The following is a 14,308-nucleotide window of genomic DNA, read 5'->3' as shown; positions in this document are numbered from 1 at the left end:
CTTTCCGCGATTGTGGCTTTGTTGTTCCAACATCTTCTCGCGTGGTTGGGTTCCACAGCCGCGGCCGCTCAGCTGTGGCGTTTATGGCTCAGCCACACACGTGTGCGTCATCGTTGGGAAGCTGCGACTGTCAGGCGACAATTGCAGCTTCTACATCTCCACTTCTGCACCGCAATCTACAATCGCTCGAACACCTCCGCACATCCACTTACCGTAACCTCGAAAACAACCGCAATCATGTGCGGCGCCGACTGCTTCCTGATGCTCCTCAGCGTCCTCTTCCCACCCATTGGAGGTACGTCCCTCAGCACAGGCAGCAACAGCCGCCTTCGCGCCTTCGCGCCTTCACCGCCCAGACATAGATATAGTAACTAACCAGTTCATAGTATGGGTGAAGCGAGGTATCTGCTCCGCTGACTCTCTCATCAACATCGCCCTCTGCTGTCTCGGCTTCCTCCCCGGCCTTCTCCACGCCTGGTACATCATCCTGCAAAACCCCGACCCCTACGACGGCTACGGCCCAGTCCCTGACCATGAGGGCGGGCGCCAGGGTACCACATACTATGTTGTGAGCCACACGGGGCCGGCGCGCCAGCAGGGCGGTATGAATTATGGCACTGTGCCGCAGCAGCCGCCCAGTGGTGGTCAGTTTCCGGGGCAGCAGAGTGGGGTTACGAACCAGAATGCGCCGAAGAAAAGTGGGAAGAGTGCTAGCGGTCCTGGGAATGCGCCACAGCATCTTCGTGGTGAGGGGAGCAGCTCGCAGCAGCCTGAGGTGCCGCCGCCGACTTATGCGGATGTGATCAAGGGGGATAATAAGGTGCAGAACCCGTAATTGAGGTTCACTCTCTAGGTGACAGTCGACCAGGCCACTGACGAATGGGACGATCTGATGGAATGCATGGGTATTGGCTTTTGATACGGTGTTCAGGCTAGGCTACGGTAGCGACGGCATTTGTGATTACAACCCTCACGTGGATTTGTATGTGATCGTCTGCGCAGTGTATACATCAAGATTTCTGAACTTGATATTCCTCATTGCGTCCCGTAGCTGGTGTGATGTCGTTATGCTGACCAAAGGAGTGATCTTTGCTTGCATGTCTTGAGGCGAAGGCGATCTATCGACAATACAAGTGACAATGCTTTGAATGAGGAACTTCAGAAAAGGCCGTTCCTCATGGAACGATTGAACCAGGCCGACGCGTCGGAGCCTCCTTTTAATGCAATTATTCGAATGGTCAGCGTACTTTCATGTTTTTTAAATCAATCATACGGAAGCTCTTCGAGAGATTGGTGTGACACCATTTCCATTGACTCACACCTCGCCGGATGGAAGTTATGATCCAATCTGAGAGCTGCTCCGGAAATACTTGACATCCCACGCGTTCTGGTTGCACGCGTTACATTTCTGCGAGGATACGTCATTTTGTGAACGCGTGGCTTGCGGATGCGCCTGCATGCACCCCAGCTGCTAGGCACAGATGCGTCCTGGAGGACTTCGAGTTCCTCCGCGGTCTGCCTTGAGATCTGACTTTGGTGTCGAACAGACAGCCGCGTATCCGCCTTGATGCCGCACTTCCGTGAAAGCCATTCTGGACCCCAATCTTGAGCAACATAAAGACAACCGTTGACCCCAGCTGTGCGCGCATACTTTCTTTCGACTTCATTCATTGTTACTTTGCACCATGCAGCCTCGATTGGGCCCAGAGACACGTCCACACGGCACACCGTCGGCCTCATTAGCCACACCTCACAGGCTGCGTAACAGCCGGCCAATAACACTTTCACAGCATGAGCCCCGAAGCGCAGCAACCGCTCTAAACTAACAACTACCTCTCATATCAGGGCAATAAATCAGGAATCTCATCAATATGCGACACAACGCTTCCGTTGATTCGAGGATGAATAGCTGTGGCTCGTGGGACGAAAGGACCAAACAAGCCTTTGTGCCGTATCGATGTTGTCACCGCCCAGACACTTGGGGCCCGGGTTTTCTTGCTTGACGTTCAGCCAAGACGCTTTCAAGCCTTTCAGCTTGCCCCTTGGTTTGCTTAACGACGGGTAAATCGTGACGTATGAGCATCGTACATCGCGAAGGCCGTGGAGCAACCGACCGTCTTTCCTCGCCGCCGACGCTGATTTGCTTTCTCGTCGCCCACACTAGACTGCACTGCCACAACCTTGCAATTTGAGTTTCTCCAGAGCTGTGGCTGAGGCCATGCTCGCCTTTCAATTCGTTCGTACAAGATGTCAGCCACAGTTACGTGGGATCTTGCGAGTCGCCCAAACACCTGTTTAATTACGTCGTTTGTGTCCCCTTTCCTGCCGTCTTTGTCTCAACCCTCTTTTATAACACAAGGCAATCAGGCAACAGAGTCCTTTGCCTTGCCATCCCACTTCCACTTGCGCCATCTACCCCAGATTTCACCGATTTCGAAAGCGCGCGCTCGTGTAGCCAAACACAGAGCGTCAATATTCCAGCTGTTTTCGCACCCAACACGACTGCTGAACACAAGCTTTCTTTTACGGAGCTCACGCAAGCATCTGCACGTCTGAGCTCCACTGTGGGAACATCGATCGAATACTTGTTCTGCAACTAGGATATCCACGTCGGCCGAGTGTCTTATCAGACCCATACCAATGCGTAAGTGGAGCTGCCATCTCCGGCTCATTGCCATCGATGTCAAAGTTCAACAACAACACGACGTCCTCTATGTAACAACATCTGACGACCATGATAGACGCAGTAAGAAGGCAGGCGCATCGCGCTGCGTCACAAGGCGGTAATGGAGCCATGAATTACAACCCCTTTGCTCGGACACGGTCAAGGGAGCAGCCCTACGAAGACGAGGAGAACATGTACCGCACACGATCAGAGACCGACCACATTCCAGCGATCCAAGAGCAAAGAGGGATCGAGAGCAGAGAAGCTACCAAAGAGTTCGGCGCACCTCATCACCACCCTACAGATCCTACCCAGGTTTCACCAACAACAACATACGATAACTCGAGTTTTCCAGAATCGTCGGCCAAGAGGGAAGCGGAAGCAGCACCGCAGATCAATGGAGACGTGAGAGACGGAAGCGACAGCACCGTTGTTGGCTCGACAGATGGTGTTACGAAGCGCGGCAAGTTCAAGAAGTTTCTTCGGAAAGAGCACGGCAACGAACACGACGATACACTGGCAAATCAGGAATCTGACGACCTTTCATTGGAAGAACGCAAGCGCAAGGCATTCAAAAGGAAGATTCCTGTCGGCCAGCAGTTCCGATTTGTCCTATTCGGGGCCTGGATCAATGTCCTTCTTGTCTTTGTTCCTGTCGGATTTGCTGTCTTCTATGCTGGCCTCGACCCTGTTCCAGTCTTCATCATCAACTTTATCGCTATCATTCCGCTCGCAGCCATGCTGAGTAATGCAACCGAGGAGCTAGCGATCAGAGTCGGTGAGACCATGGGTGGGCTGTTGAACGCTACATTCGGCAACGCTGTCGAGTTGATCGTGTCGATTCAGGCTTTGGTCAAGAACGAAATCACCATCGTCAAGACCTCGCTCATTGGCAGTATGCTTTCGAATTTGCTTCTCGTTCTGGGCATGTCCTTCTTCCTTGGAGGTATCAACCGACCCGAGCAGTACTTCAACGTCACGGTTGCGCAGACAGCTGCATCGCTGCTTGCTCTCTGTATCGCCTCGCTTATCATTCCTACTGTGTTCCACAACACCATTGCCGAGGACAACAACGACGATGGCGACGCTCTGAGGAACCAAGAACTTTCGCACGGAACTGCGGTCATCCTTCTGATCGTCTACGCCTGCTACCTGTTCTTCCAGCTTAAGACTCACGTCGAGATGTACAACGCCCCCAGCCAGAAAGTCCCCAAACGCAAGTCTTCCAAGCTCGAAGAAGGCGCAGCAGAACACGGCATAGCTGCGATCGGTGCTGGCACTGCCGCGGCATCTGGAGGAGGCGTCAACGTGAAGAGTCTTTTGAGTAAGAAGAAGGATGATGAGGAGGAGGAGGAAGAGGAGTTCGAGTCACCATCTCTGTCCGTCATCGGCGCTCTTGTTACACTCGCCATCTCCACCACTCTTGTTGCCTTCTGCTCCGAGTTCATGGTTGACAGTATCGATGGTCTCACCGCTACCGGCCACGTCTCGACTACATTCGTTGGCCTGATCCTTCTGCCCATCGTCGGTAACGCTGCAGAGCACGCAACTGCTGTCACTGTCGCTATTAAGGACAAGATGGACCTTGCCATCGGTGTTGCGGTCGGCTCGAGCATGCAGATCGCTCTGCTCGTCTTCCCTTTCATCATCCTCCTTGGCTGGATCATGGGTAAAGCTTGTATGACATTGTACTTCGACACCTTCCAGATCGCTACACTATTCGTCTCTGTACTTCTGGTCAACTACCTCATCCAGGATGGAAAGTCACGTAAGTATCTCTTCTTCCAAATCTGGCACAACAACAAGCTAACGCGCGCACAGATTGGCTCGAAGGTATCTTGCTCATGGCAAGTTATATCATTATAGCAGTCGCTGCGTGGTTTTACCCTGAGATCGCCGAGAACCAGTGCTAAGCGTTCACAATCCTTTTATTTCCTTCAGTCACATTGTACGTTGTTAGTATATCCTCAGACTGCTATGGCGTTGGAGGCACAGGGCTTTGGGCAAAGCACATGAAGCAGTGTGCGAGCAGAATAGTTTCCTTTTCCTTGCCACTTGCTCGATACCCCAGTACATTAAGTAATGTCTTTCTAAAAACAATGCAAACAATCGGCAACCGTCCTTGCGTGTTGGTGACGTTCGCTAGTAATCAGGGAAGGTGTGACGCCACTGTCACTACGTCTTCTTTACTTCAAGATCTTTTGCTAACTTCAACACATTAGAAACATCATTTGGCAACCACAACCATCACTCTGGCGGCTACAATGAAATTGGCGTTGCCTTCTTGCTGCCCTCGGGGAAGCCTTGAGTTCTCCAGTGTGCTCTACAACGACAATCTCTTGCCCGTCCACTACGCTCATCTCTCACTTCAACCACACATCATGTCATGTCGGCTGACTCGAAAGTCTCCACATTCGCACTTGTTCGCTGTCAGACACAAGACTGCTCACTCACCAAGCCCTCTCACTCCGCCTCTTCTGACCGCAGATCCTCAACCACACTTCTCACCAGTAGCATATAACGCAACCCATCTAGCCGCTGGTTCCTCTCTCCTACATCACACTCCTCGCGATACCTGTTCATCGTCAAACTCTACCAGAGAGGCCTCCGGCCTAACAAGACCAGCTCAAGCGTACAGCGCTCTCCACAACAACCACCAGCAATCCTGCCACAGCCGACAATCGCACCTCTTCACCTCCACGACTCAAATGCCCCTTCAAGTCTTCTTCACCTGTACTTGGAATAGTAGGGGGTAATAGCTTTCGTTTTCCTGAAGCTTTTGGAGGTGTGCATCAAGCGTCCGTCTGACTTCTGCTTCACTTCAGTTTCGATCAACAAGTCTGCAGGTACGGATAACCATTGTCTGGTCTTGTACTGCAACCTACCTCGACTCAGTCATCTGACACGACGACGCCAGCTTTGATTCAGCTTCAGGTACTAGGTTCCGCCTTCCTGTGATGCAATTACAGGTTTACATTACGCTCCCAAGAAACGTCACTGACAACCTCCAGGAGGCCCATTCAGCAAGATGAGCGACGACGTTCCCGACAACCAACTTATGCCAATGCAGACAGAGTCCACCGATATGAATGATTTGTTTGAGGACAACGATAAGTTCGACTCCCAGTTCGATAACCCGAATGCCTTCATGGATCCCATAGAGGATCAAGTCTCTGCCGACTACGGAATTGCTGCAGCGCGTGCGATTCTTCCGAATGGCGATGCTACCTTTGCACACAATATCCTTGGTGTCGAGGGCTACCGTGAGATGACTCCTGGTCACGAAGAGCAGCATGAGAACATCCACGAGTCTGTCGAAGACAACCTCCAGCCTGGGACACAGCCGCCCGACCATGCCGATGTGGTCATGCTCGACAAACCCGATACCAATCTCGAGCCTCAGCAGCAGACACAGCGAACCTCCCACGAGCCGATCAATCATGACGTTGCCATGGAAGATGTGCCAGGTGAGCTGCGTGGTACTGTACCGGCCACTGCTGCTGGAACGCAGTCCCACACAAGTGTCACCGCTGCCTCCCGCTCGGTCCAACACAATGTTGACATGAACGACTCCTCGTCTCTCTTTATTCCAGAACGCGATTCGTCATCACATTCTCTTCCGCCTCCACCACGACTCAATGCTGCGCCACCTCGTCAAGCATTCACACCTGCTCGTCAATCCGGAGCGCCTGGTAGGCTCTCGGTATTCGCCAAGGTCCGCAATATGCAGAAGTTAGCTCAGGCGCGAAAGAATGCCTTCAACAAACACGCAGCCGCATTCCAACTGAGTACCGATCTCGACCCTGAAGCATACTTAGAGGCCGTCACGTCTGGTATCACACCGCCAGCGGGTGCTTATCCTGTCGAGGTTGATGAAGACGAGATGGCCCACAGACAAGCTTTGGCCGAGTTTCAGAAGCAGAAGCGCCATTATGAGAAGATCAAGGAACAGCACAACGGTCGTCTTCCTTTCCGACAAGACGTCGAGTGGATGAGGATCAAAGGCGCCGAAGATGCTCGTTTGAAGAAGCGGCAACGCGATTTGGTGACGGCTCAAGAGGGTGACGAACAAAACCTGTTCCCACAAGTACACACTCAGGCCGATGAGCAAGAGGAGGAACCCGATGGCGGCTTTTATGGCGAGGGAAGGTCTCGCAAACGCCGGCGCGGTGACCAGCCTCGTAAGCAGTCCAAGCCAGTGTCAATTCAGGACGCTGAACTTCAGGCTATGCGTGTTGCTCTAGAAGCCAGCGAAGATCTGCCCAAGAAGAAGAAGAAGAAGAAGAAGAAAGAAGCTGCAGGCATTGAGGAGGCTCAGGATCCACAACCTTCTACAAAAAGCAGGGCGTCAAAGTTTAAGGCCGCACGACCCTCCCGGAGCAGAGGAGCAGCCAAATCGTCAACGAAAGGACCGCGCAAGACGGCCAAAAACAAACGCGAGCTTGAGCGCGCTACCAAGCAAGCTACCTCACTCTTCAACGCCAACGTCTTCGAGCAGCAGGCCGGTATTGGCGCCGCAGATCAGCCAACTTTCAGAACAAGGAACAAAGCAGAAGCTCTCAAGGAGCTCATTGCCAGTGTTCCGATTCAAGACAAGAAACAGGCAAGGAACGATATGAACATTCTGTTGCAAGCCTCGAAGGACTTTGACGGAGTTGGATCCTGCAAGATTGCACCTGGCGGTAACTGGATGGTTCGTGGCATGAAGACATCTCTCAAAGGCTATCAGGTACTGGGAAGTGCCTTCATGCGCCGTCGCGAGAACGATGCACAAGAGCCCAAGGGAGGACTGATGGCAGATCAAATGGGACTTGGTAAGACGCTGATGATGCTCGGTGAGTGTACTCCAATTTTGGTATTTATATGTGTACGCGCTTTACTGACATTGTTCAGCAAACATTGTGAACTCCCGCGACGCAATGATTAGAAACAGAGACCACACTGCTAAGACGACGCTTCTGGTCGCTAGCCCGGCTCTACTGAACCAGTGGGCAGCCGAAATTGAGCAGCACACCAACTGCGATATGAAGGTCATGCGTTACGGCGCCGGCAACCGTCTCGACTCAACTCACGCCATCCCAATCCTTGGTACTCACGACATTATCCTCACTACATACAGCGAGGTCATGAAGTCTTACCCGAAGAATGAGCCCCCAATCGAGTGTCAAACTGCTGAGCAGAAGATCGCTTGGTGGAAAGAGACGTACGATAAACACCGTGGAGTTCTACACCAGATGTACTTCAAGCGTGTTGTTCTCGATGAAGCTCAAGCGATCAAGAACCACCAAGGTCGAACCTCCATCGCCTGCCGCGCCCTCATGGCCTCCCACAAGTGGGCTCTGAGTGGTACACCCATCTTGAACGGTCTGGACGAACTTTACCCCTACTTTAAATTCCTGAACGTCCCGCACACTGGCAGCTTCAAAATCTTCAAGCACAACTACTGCAGCAGTAGTAACGGAGAGAACGCCGAACGCCTCCTCGTCCGCCTTTCGCAGTTTATGATCCGACGCACCCACGCCGACAGGATGTTCAACGCACCCATCTTGAAGCTTCCGCAGGCAAACCAGAGCACATACTGGTGCGACTTCAACTCCGTCGAGCGCAGCATCTACATCATCGTCCATCAGCGCTTCGCCAAGAACATCAACATGTGGTCTAAGAAGGGCACGCTGTCGAGGTCATACAGCAACGTACTAGTCATGCTGCTCCGTCTTCGACAGCTCACTGCCCATGTTCTCATGCTGCAGTTCGTCATGAGAGACCTGCTGGAGCGCGAAGACATTGAGCGCATCAAAGAGGTCGTTAAGGAGCAAGCCGCCCACAGTCACATTCACCAAGGCCGCACTATTCTCGCCATCCGAAAGCAGCTGGAAGCTCATGAGTTGAGAGAAAAGAGGAAGGCAGTTGCTAAAGCCGCCCGCAAGCTTGCTGCCGAAGAAGCTGCCAGAGAAGCTGCCAAGACGGCGAAGACTGAGTATGTCGAGCCCGAGGATGGTGGAGACGAGGACGACGAGGACGACGAGGACGGTGATGCTCCTGTCGAAGTTCCACTTGACGGTGAACTGAATGAGGAAGAGACGGGCACTCGCTGCGGCGCAGAACGCAACAAATCGGGCAAGGGCTTTGGTAAGAGCTACGACTTCAAGCCGTTTGTGAACAGCCTCACTGTCGGTGAATTCTGGGAGAAGAAGAAAGAGAAGGCGCAGTGTGGAGAGTGCGGCAGACGTCCCTTGAAGCCTTGGATGACAGCCTGTGGACACCTGATATGCGACCCTTGCTACGAGGATGTTATGAACGCTGCAGCCGAAGAAGGGAAGACCAACGGAACCTGCAAAGCCTGTGGGTCGACCTTTGGCGCCTGCGCTCCTTGTGAGGAAGAGCCGGATGATCTCCCAGGTCCTAGCCGTGGAACTCGGGGCAAGACTGCACAGAAGAAGAAGAAAGAGAAGGAGCGTTTCGATCGTGAAGATATTGCGGATGACTGGCTGAGCTTGGGTGGTGACGACGTTCTGCCATCCGCCAAGACCATTGCGATCAAAGCCCAGATCCTCAACTGGACCAGAGAGAACCCGAGTGTCAAAATCATCATCTACACGCAGTTCCTCGCGATGTAAGTCCTATCCTTGATTTTTGGATCTGGCTAACCCTGCTTAGGATTCGTATTCTGGCAAAGATCTGCCAACAGGAAGGCTGGGGGACAGAGCAGGCATGTTCTAAAATCTTGAAGCTTCGCATCCTTGCTGACCACAAGCACAGTACCACGGCAAGCTGAGCCTGGGAGCTCGCGACAAGGCCATCAAGGACTTCGCCACCAACCCGCGATCGAACATCTTGCTGGCGTCCCTTCGGTGCGGCGGCCTTGGTCTGAACCTGACCATGGCCTCGAAGGTCATCATCATCGACCCATGGTGGAACCAGGCTTCGGAGCAGCAGGCGTTCTGTCGAGTGTTCCGCATCGGTCAGCAGGACGAGACGTGCATGAGCAGAATGTGCGTCAAGAACACAGTCGACGAGCGTTTGATCGAGATGCAGAGGGAGAAGCAGAAAGAGATCGACGAGGTGATGGAGGATCGGGGCAAGAAGACGAAGAAGTAAGTCATCTCTCAACGCATCTCTCCTCGATTTCAGCTAACCGCACGTCTCCAGCTTGGACATTGCCGACCTCATGCGCCTCTTCGGCAACATTGAAGAGACCGATGACGGCAGACCTTTCATCGTGGTCGACAACCCTACTGCTGCTGGCGGCTTCTACGCTGACCGCGACCACGAGGGTTACGCTGACGAGTTCTGAGGTGTGGATGGATCTGGGGACGGTGTGATTTACCAGGCCTTGGATCGCCAGATTAGGGATTCTGATGGGGATGGTCTATGATTCTGGCTGAGTTTGACGGTAGCCTGGAGGCATTCGATGATTTCGATTCGAGGTCCTGATTACTATCGAGGATATCATTGGACGTTTCAGATTGCTTGCTTTTCCCACGACTAGCGCTGCGGACCTCCAGGGTGCTTTATCTTACTTATCTATGCTCGGAATTCGATTTGGGAGCCTTTCAGCACGTTCGTTAGGAGAATTCTACTGTGATGATGTTTGGTGGTGGAGCGATGGCACGATGTAGAGACGGGCCGATCAATGGCAGGCCCACCGTTGACGTCTCCGCAATGCGGACCATCGGTTTGGCGACTTGAAGATTGCCACACATCTGAAAGCCTCCCAGGTGCCAGTCGCATGTTCAGCTTGACCTGCAGCCATCGACAGCCACTCCCGCGCGATTCCTCGGTGTAGGACCTGGAGCAGATAAGACAGCACTGCGACCAATCACACGCGAGCAGGTAGCATTTACTCACGCGAACACTCCCCTCATGTACCGGCCTGCGTGAGCGTTGCTTGTCGCGCGAGATATCCCGGGCTAGCCATGTTGACAGCGACTCTCGCACTGAACCACGACCGCCAGTGCGACAGACAGTACTCGCCCGTCGCTGATTAATGTCGCGCTGAGAGCGCTCTGTCATCCGTCATAGCGCGCCCGCCATCGGAAACCCCACAGTCTGTGGACAACGACGATCCGCAGGGCCGCTGGACATGGAGGCCGCCGGGGCAGATGCGCATGCGAGCACGCCGACAAACACGACAAACACGACAAACACGACAAACACGACAAATGTGACAAATGTGACAAACACGACAAACACGACGAACACGACGCAGCCGCAGCCACCAAAGAAGGGCCGGCGAGGGAAGAAGAACGCCGAGGAGGACGAGGCCAGCAAGAAGCGGCGCTGCATCTCCAGCGCATGCGTGCCCTGCAGGAAGAGGAAGAGCAAGGTACGTGACCGCGTGGCTCCTTCCGCTACCCGTTTCTCCGCGGGTGCTCGCATACAATTGACCCAACACGAAGAAGAGCACTGACATCAGCAGTGTGACGGCACCACGCCTGCCTGCTCTGCCTGCGCCGCCGTCTACAACACCGAGTGCATCTACGACCCCAACTCGGACCACCGCCGCAAGGGCGTCTACAAGAAGGACATCGACAACCTCAAGACACGCAACTCGACCCTGCAGACCCTGATACAGGCTATTCTCAACTACCCCGAGGAAGATGTCGCTGGGCTCGTGCAGCAGATACGGACGTGCGAGAGCCTGGACTCGGTGGCCGAGGCTATCATAGCAAAGGAGAATGGCGAGGAAGAGGAAGATGAGCCCGTCAGCCCCTTCTCTACGCCTGCTGTTACGCCTGTCAAGCCGACGTTCGAGAGCCAGCTCAGCGGGAGGATGGGCGAGCTGAGGCTCGAGGATGGGTCGACGAGGTATATCGGGGGCACCTCGCACCTGATATATCTGGGCCAGCACAACGAGGCGGCAGATTCGCCGGATCCGTATGCACAGGAGCAGTACCAGCAGGTCGAGGACCCGTACTGTACGTGGACGACGGTCACGTCCGATCCGGAGCTCGTGCAGCACCTCATCAGCATGTACTTCTGCTGGCACTACAGCTTCTTCACCACCCTGTCCAAGAACGCGTTTCTGCACGAGTTCCAGGCGGGCAAGCCGCCGCCTGGCTCGGGCAGGAAGATGCAGTACTGCACGCCGTTGCTGGTCAACGCTATGCTGGCGCTGGGCTGCCACTTCACTTCTCTGCCCGGTGCACGAGCTGTGCGAGACGATTCTGCGACTGCGGGCGACCACTTCTTCCGCGAGGCCAAACGCCTAATCATGGAGGAAGACCTGCATGAAGTCCCTGCGTTACCAACCGTCCAGGCGCTTGCGCTGATGTCTGTACGCGAGGCTGGTTGTGGGCGAGAGGCAAAGGGATGGGTGTACAGCGGCATGTCCTTCCGCATGGCCTGTGACCTCGGTCTCAACCTCGGCATGCACAGCAAAGACGCCATCGACGAGACGGAAGAAGATGCGCGGCGCATCACCTTCTGGGGCTGCTTCTTGTTCGACAAGTGCTGGAGCAACTACCTCGGTCGCATGCCGCAGCTGGCGAACAACATCATCACAGTGCCCAAGTTCGACGTCTTTCCTGTCGAAGACGCAGAGACGTGGAGTGCGTATACGGACTCAGGTATCAGTCAGGCGCATTCGCAGCCTTCGCGGACGAGGGCTGTTGCGCTGCAGATCTCGAAGCTGTGCGAGATTTCGAGTGATCTGATGCAGTTCTTCTACAATCCCATCGACATGGATAAGGCGAAGGGGAAACAGGCGGAGCTGAAGAAGCTGAGTGAGATACATGTGCGTTTGGAGACGTGGAGAAGAGAGTTACCGAAGGAGCTGGAACCGAAAGAGGGTGGTCTGCCGCATATGCTTGTCATGCAGTAAGTTACATTGATCCATTCCTGTTTACCAGGCTAACTAGTCTCAGCATGTTCTTCCAGCTCCTCTACATCCACCTCTTCCGGCCCTTCCTCAAGTACAACCCCGACAACTCGCCCCTCCCGCCCAATGTCTCGCCTCGGAAACAATGCACACAAGCCGCAGCCATGATCTCTAAGCTTCTCCGCCTGTACAAGCGCTCACACGGGCTTCGCCAAGTATGCAACATTTGCGTCTACATCGCGCACTCAGCATGCACCATTCACCTACTCAACCTCCCCGAGAAGAACGCCAAACGCGACATCATCCACGGCATCAAGCACCTCGAAGAGATAGCTGAAGGCTGGCTCTGCGCACGGCGGACCTTGGGCATCCTTAGCGTCCTGGTCAAGCGATGGAAAGTCGATCTCCCCGAAGAAGCCGCGGCCGTCCTTGCACGAACAGACGAGAAGTTTGGGCCCTGGAACGAAGTCAGCACGCCCAAAGCAGTACGCGCCGAGCCGGTCATGATCACAGAAGGCCAGCAACCCACAAGCCCAACACAAAAGTTCTCTCCCAGCCTGCAACCCTACAGCATGAGCATCGCAGACGTCGCAACCCCCAACTTCCCCCCAGCATCAACAAGCAGCACCGCTGCAGCCGCATACGTAAGCCACCCCCAAACCACAACACCATACTCCGCACAACCCAACACATCCTTCACACGCGACCCCTCCTCCATGCCCCCAACCGACCTGACTCACACTCGCCTCCAGCGCCACCCCTCGGACCCGCTCAACCACACCACACCGAACCACGCACACACCCCCGTGACCCCCGCGTCAACGCAAGCCCGGCAGTCTCTCGACGGCATGAGCTCCGCTGGCGCGTCACCGTCTCGGCTCTTCGGCGGCGTCGACCAACTGATCCGCGAAGGGCAAGACTGGATTTTCAGAGACCAGACGCAGCTCGCCAGCGGTTTCGATAATTGGAGTAACCAAGAGTTCGGCGATATCGCGAGTTGGTTTGCGAGTACGGGGGCGAGTTCGGGGACTGCGGCGTTTGCCCAGCCTGCGAGTCAGAGTATGAATGGGGGCCCTGTGGGGGCAGTGACGAATGGGGGTGTGACGAGTGGGTATAACGTCAGTGGTGTGCCGTTGAGTGGTGGGATGAATGCGAGCGCGAATGCGAATGGGGGGATGAATGGGATGCAGGGGTTTACGTATGATGAGCGGAGTTGGTACGATTACCACTGAGTTCCTCATCCACCCACCACCCTGCGTATTGTATGTGTCTTGTTCATGAAAAGGAAAGGGATATACCAATCTTGGCCGGCGTTTGGCGCGTTGAATGGGAGCATGGGTCTAGGAGTTTTTTTTTTCAGTAATTGTTTGTTTATCAATCCAACATTCCATCCCAAAACCCTGACAACGCTCTCCAAAACCCTGACAACGCTCTCTCCCCCTCTCCCTCTCACGTTACAGACAAACCACGGATGCAGGCAGCCAACCCCTACAAAAGACGGGAGGAAAGCAAGTTGTGCTGGGCCTGTATTTGCCAGCTGATAAGCAGCCCAGGGACTACAAAGCAATTCTGCTGAGTTGAGACGTTGGCCGGCTTGTCTCCAAACAGGTCCAGGCATAGAGACTGAAAGCGAGGATTGGTAACTGCCGTGTCTGACTTTTCAGGAAGAGGAGAGGCATTTCTATTCGCCATGCCATGGCCATGGCCGAGGCCGGATCTTCTCCGCTCTTCTCCGCTCTTCTCCTATAGGCACGCGGAGCACAGCTCGAGGAAGATGCATACCCCCATGCCCGAAATAAAACAAGAAACAACAATGCGATGCA

At 54.3% G+C, this 14,308-nt stretch overlaps 5 protein-coding genes across 5 annotated transcripts; 4 read left to right on the top strand and 1 right to left on the bottom strand.

Moving 5' to 3' along the window:
* Window positions 1-170: 170 nt before the first annotated feature.
* Window positions 171-1,271, top strand: BU25DRAFT_407543 (UPF0057-domain-containing protein). Its single transcript, XM_033705565.1, has 2 exons — window positions 171-295; window positions 387-1,271. The coding sequence occupies exons 1-2, from the start codon at window positions 238-240 to the stop codon at window positions 833-835; spliced, it is 507 nt and encodes a 168-aa protein (XP_033565164.1). The 5' UTR covers window positions 171-237; the 3' UTR covers window positions 836-1,271.
* A 1,233-nt stretch (window positions 1,272-2,504) lies between these two features.
* On the top strand, window positions 2,505-4,686 carry BU25DRAFT_407541 (calcium/proton exchanger). The gene is made up of 2 exons (XM_033705564.1): window positions 2,505-4,433; window positions 4,487-4,686. The coding sequence occupies exons 1-2, from the start codon at window positions 2,735-2,737 to the stop codon at window positions 4,576-4,578; spliced, it is 1,791 nt and encodes a 596-aa protein (XP_033565163.1). The 5' UTR covers window positions 2,505-2,734; the 3' UTR covers window positions 4,579-4,686.
* An 833-nt stretch (window positions 4,687-5,519) lies between these two features.
* BU25DRAFT_221602 (uncharacterized protein) lies at window positions 5,520-10,343 on the top strand. The gene is made up of 6 exons (XM_033701327.1): window positions 5,520-5,599; window positions 5,677-7,500; window positions 7,559-9,278; window positions 9,323-9,374; window positions 9,425-9,759; window positions 9,815-10,343. The coding sequence occupies exons 2-6, from the start codon at window positions 5,694-5,696 to the stop codon at window positions 9,957-9,959; spliced, it is 4,059 nt and encodes a 1,352-aa protein (XP_033565162.1). The 5' UTR covers window positions 5,520-5,599; window positions 5,677-5,693; the 3' UTR covers window positions 9,960-10,343.
* On the bottom strand, window positions 10,089-10,995 carry BU25DRAFT_221595 (uncharacterized protein). Its single transcript, XM_033701326.1, has one exon. The coding sequence runs from the start codon at window positions 10,676-10,678 to the stop codon at window positions 10,190-10,192; it is 489 nt and encodes a 162-aa protein (XP_033565161.1). The 5' UTR covers window positions 10,679-10,995; the 3' UTR covers window positions 10,089-10,189.
* BU25DRAFT_488432 (uncharacterized protein) lies at window positions 10,364-13,874 on the top strand. The gene is made up of 3 exons (XM_033711350.1): window positions 10,364-10,991; window positions 11,085-12,484; window positions 12,532-13,874. Exons 1-3 carry the CDS (start codon window positions 10,749-10,751, stop codon window positions 13,715-13,717), a joined length of 2,829 nt encoding a protein of 942 aa, XP_033565160.1. The 5' UTR covers window positions 10,364-10,748; the 3' UTR covers window positions 13,718-13,874.
* The last annotated feature ends 434 nt before the right edge of the window (window positions 13,875-14,308 follow it).

Source organism: Macroventuria anomochaeta, assembly GCF_010093625.1.
Source record: "Macroventuria anomochaeta strain CBS 525.71 unplaced genomic scaffold BU25scaffold_5, whole genome shotgun sequence".
NCBI lineage: Eukaryota > Fungi > Ascomycota > Dothideomycetes > Pleosporales > Didymellaceae > Macroventuria > Macroventuria anomochaeta.
This window is presented reverse-complemented; position numbering and strand designations above follow the sequence as displayed.

Excerpts from the sequence above, each read along its gene's own strand:
- BU25DRAFT_407543 (XM_033705565.1), top strand. The coding sequence starts at position 238 with ATGTGCGGCGCCGACTGCTTCCTGATGCTCCTCAGCGTCCTCTTCCCA. Across the intron at positions 296-386 it reads CCTCTTCCCACCCATTGGAG|TATGGGTGAAGCGAGGTATC; the intron begins GTACGTCCCTCA and ends ACCAGTTCATAG.
- BU25DRAFT_407541 (XM_033705564.1), top strand. The coding sequence starts at position 2,735 with ATGATAGACGCAGTAAGAAGGCAGGCGCATCGCGCTGCGTCACAAGGC. Across the intron at positions 4,434-4,486 it reads CATCCAGGATGGAAAGTCAC|ATTGGCTCGAAGGTATCTTG; the intron begins GTAAGTATCTCT and ends ACGCGCGCACAG.
- BU25DRAFT_221595 (XM_033701326.1), bottom strand. The coding sequence starts at position 10,678 with ATGACAGAGCGCTCTCAGCGCGACATTAATCAGCGACGGGCGAGTACT.
- BU25DRAFT_488432 (XM_033711350.1), top strand. The coding sequence starts at position 10,749 with ATGGAGGCCGCCGGGGCAGATGCGCATGCGAGCACGCCGACAAACACG. Across the intron at positions 10,992-11,084 it reads GCAGGAAGAGGAAGAGCAAG|TGTGACGGCACCACGCCTGC; the intron begins GTACGTGACCGC and ends TGACATCAGCAG. Across the intron at positions 12,485-12,531 it reads CCGCATATGCTTGTCATGCA|CATGTTCTTCCAGCTCCTCT; the intron begins GTAAGTTACATT and ends AACTAGTCTCAG.
- BU25DRAFT_221602 (XM_033701327.1), top strand. The coding sequence starts at position 5,694 with ATGAGCGACGACGTTCCCGACAACCAACTTATGCCAATGCAGACAGAG. Across the intron at positions 9,375-9,424 it reads AAGGCTGGGGGACAGAGCAG|TACCACGGCAAGCTGAGCCT; the intron begins GCATGTTCTAAA and ends CCACAAGCACAG. Across the intron at positions 9,760-9,814 it reads CGGGGCAAGAAGACGAAGAA|CTTGGACATTGCCGACCTCA; the intron begins GTAAGTCATCTC and ends GCACGTCTCCAG.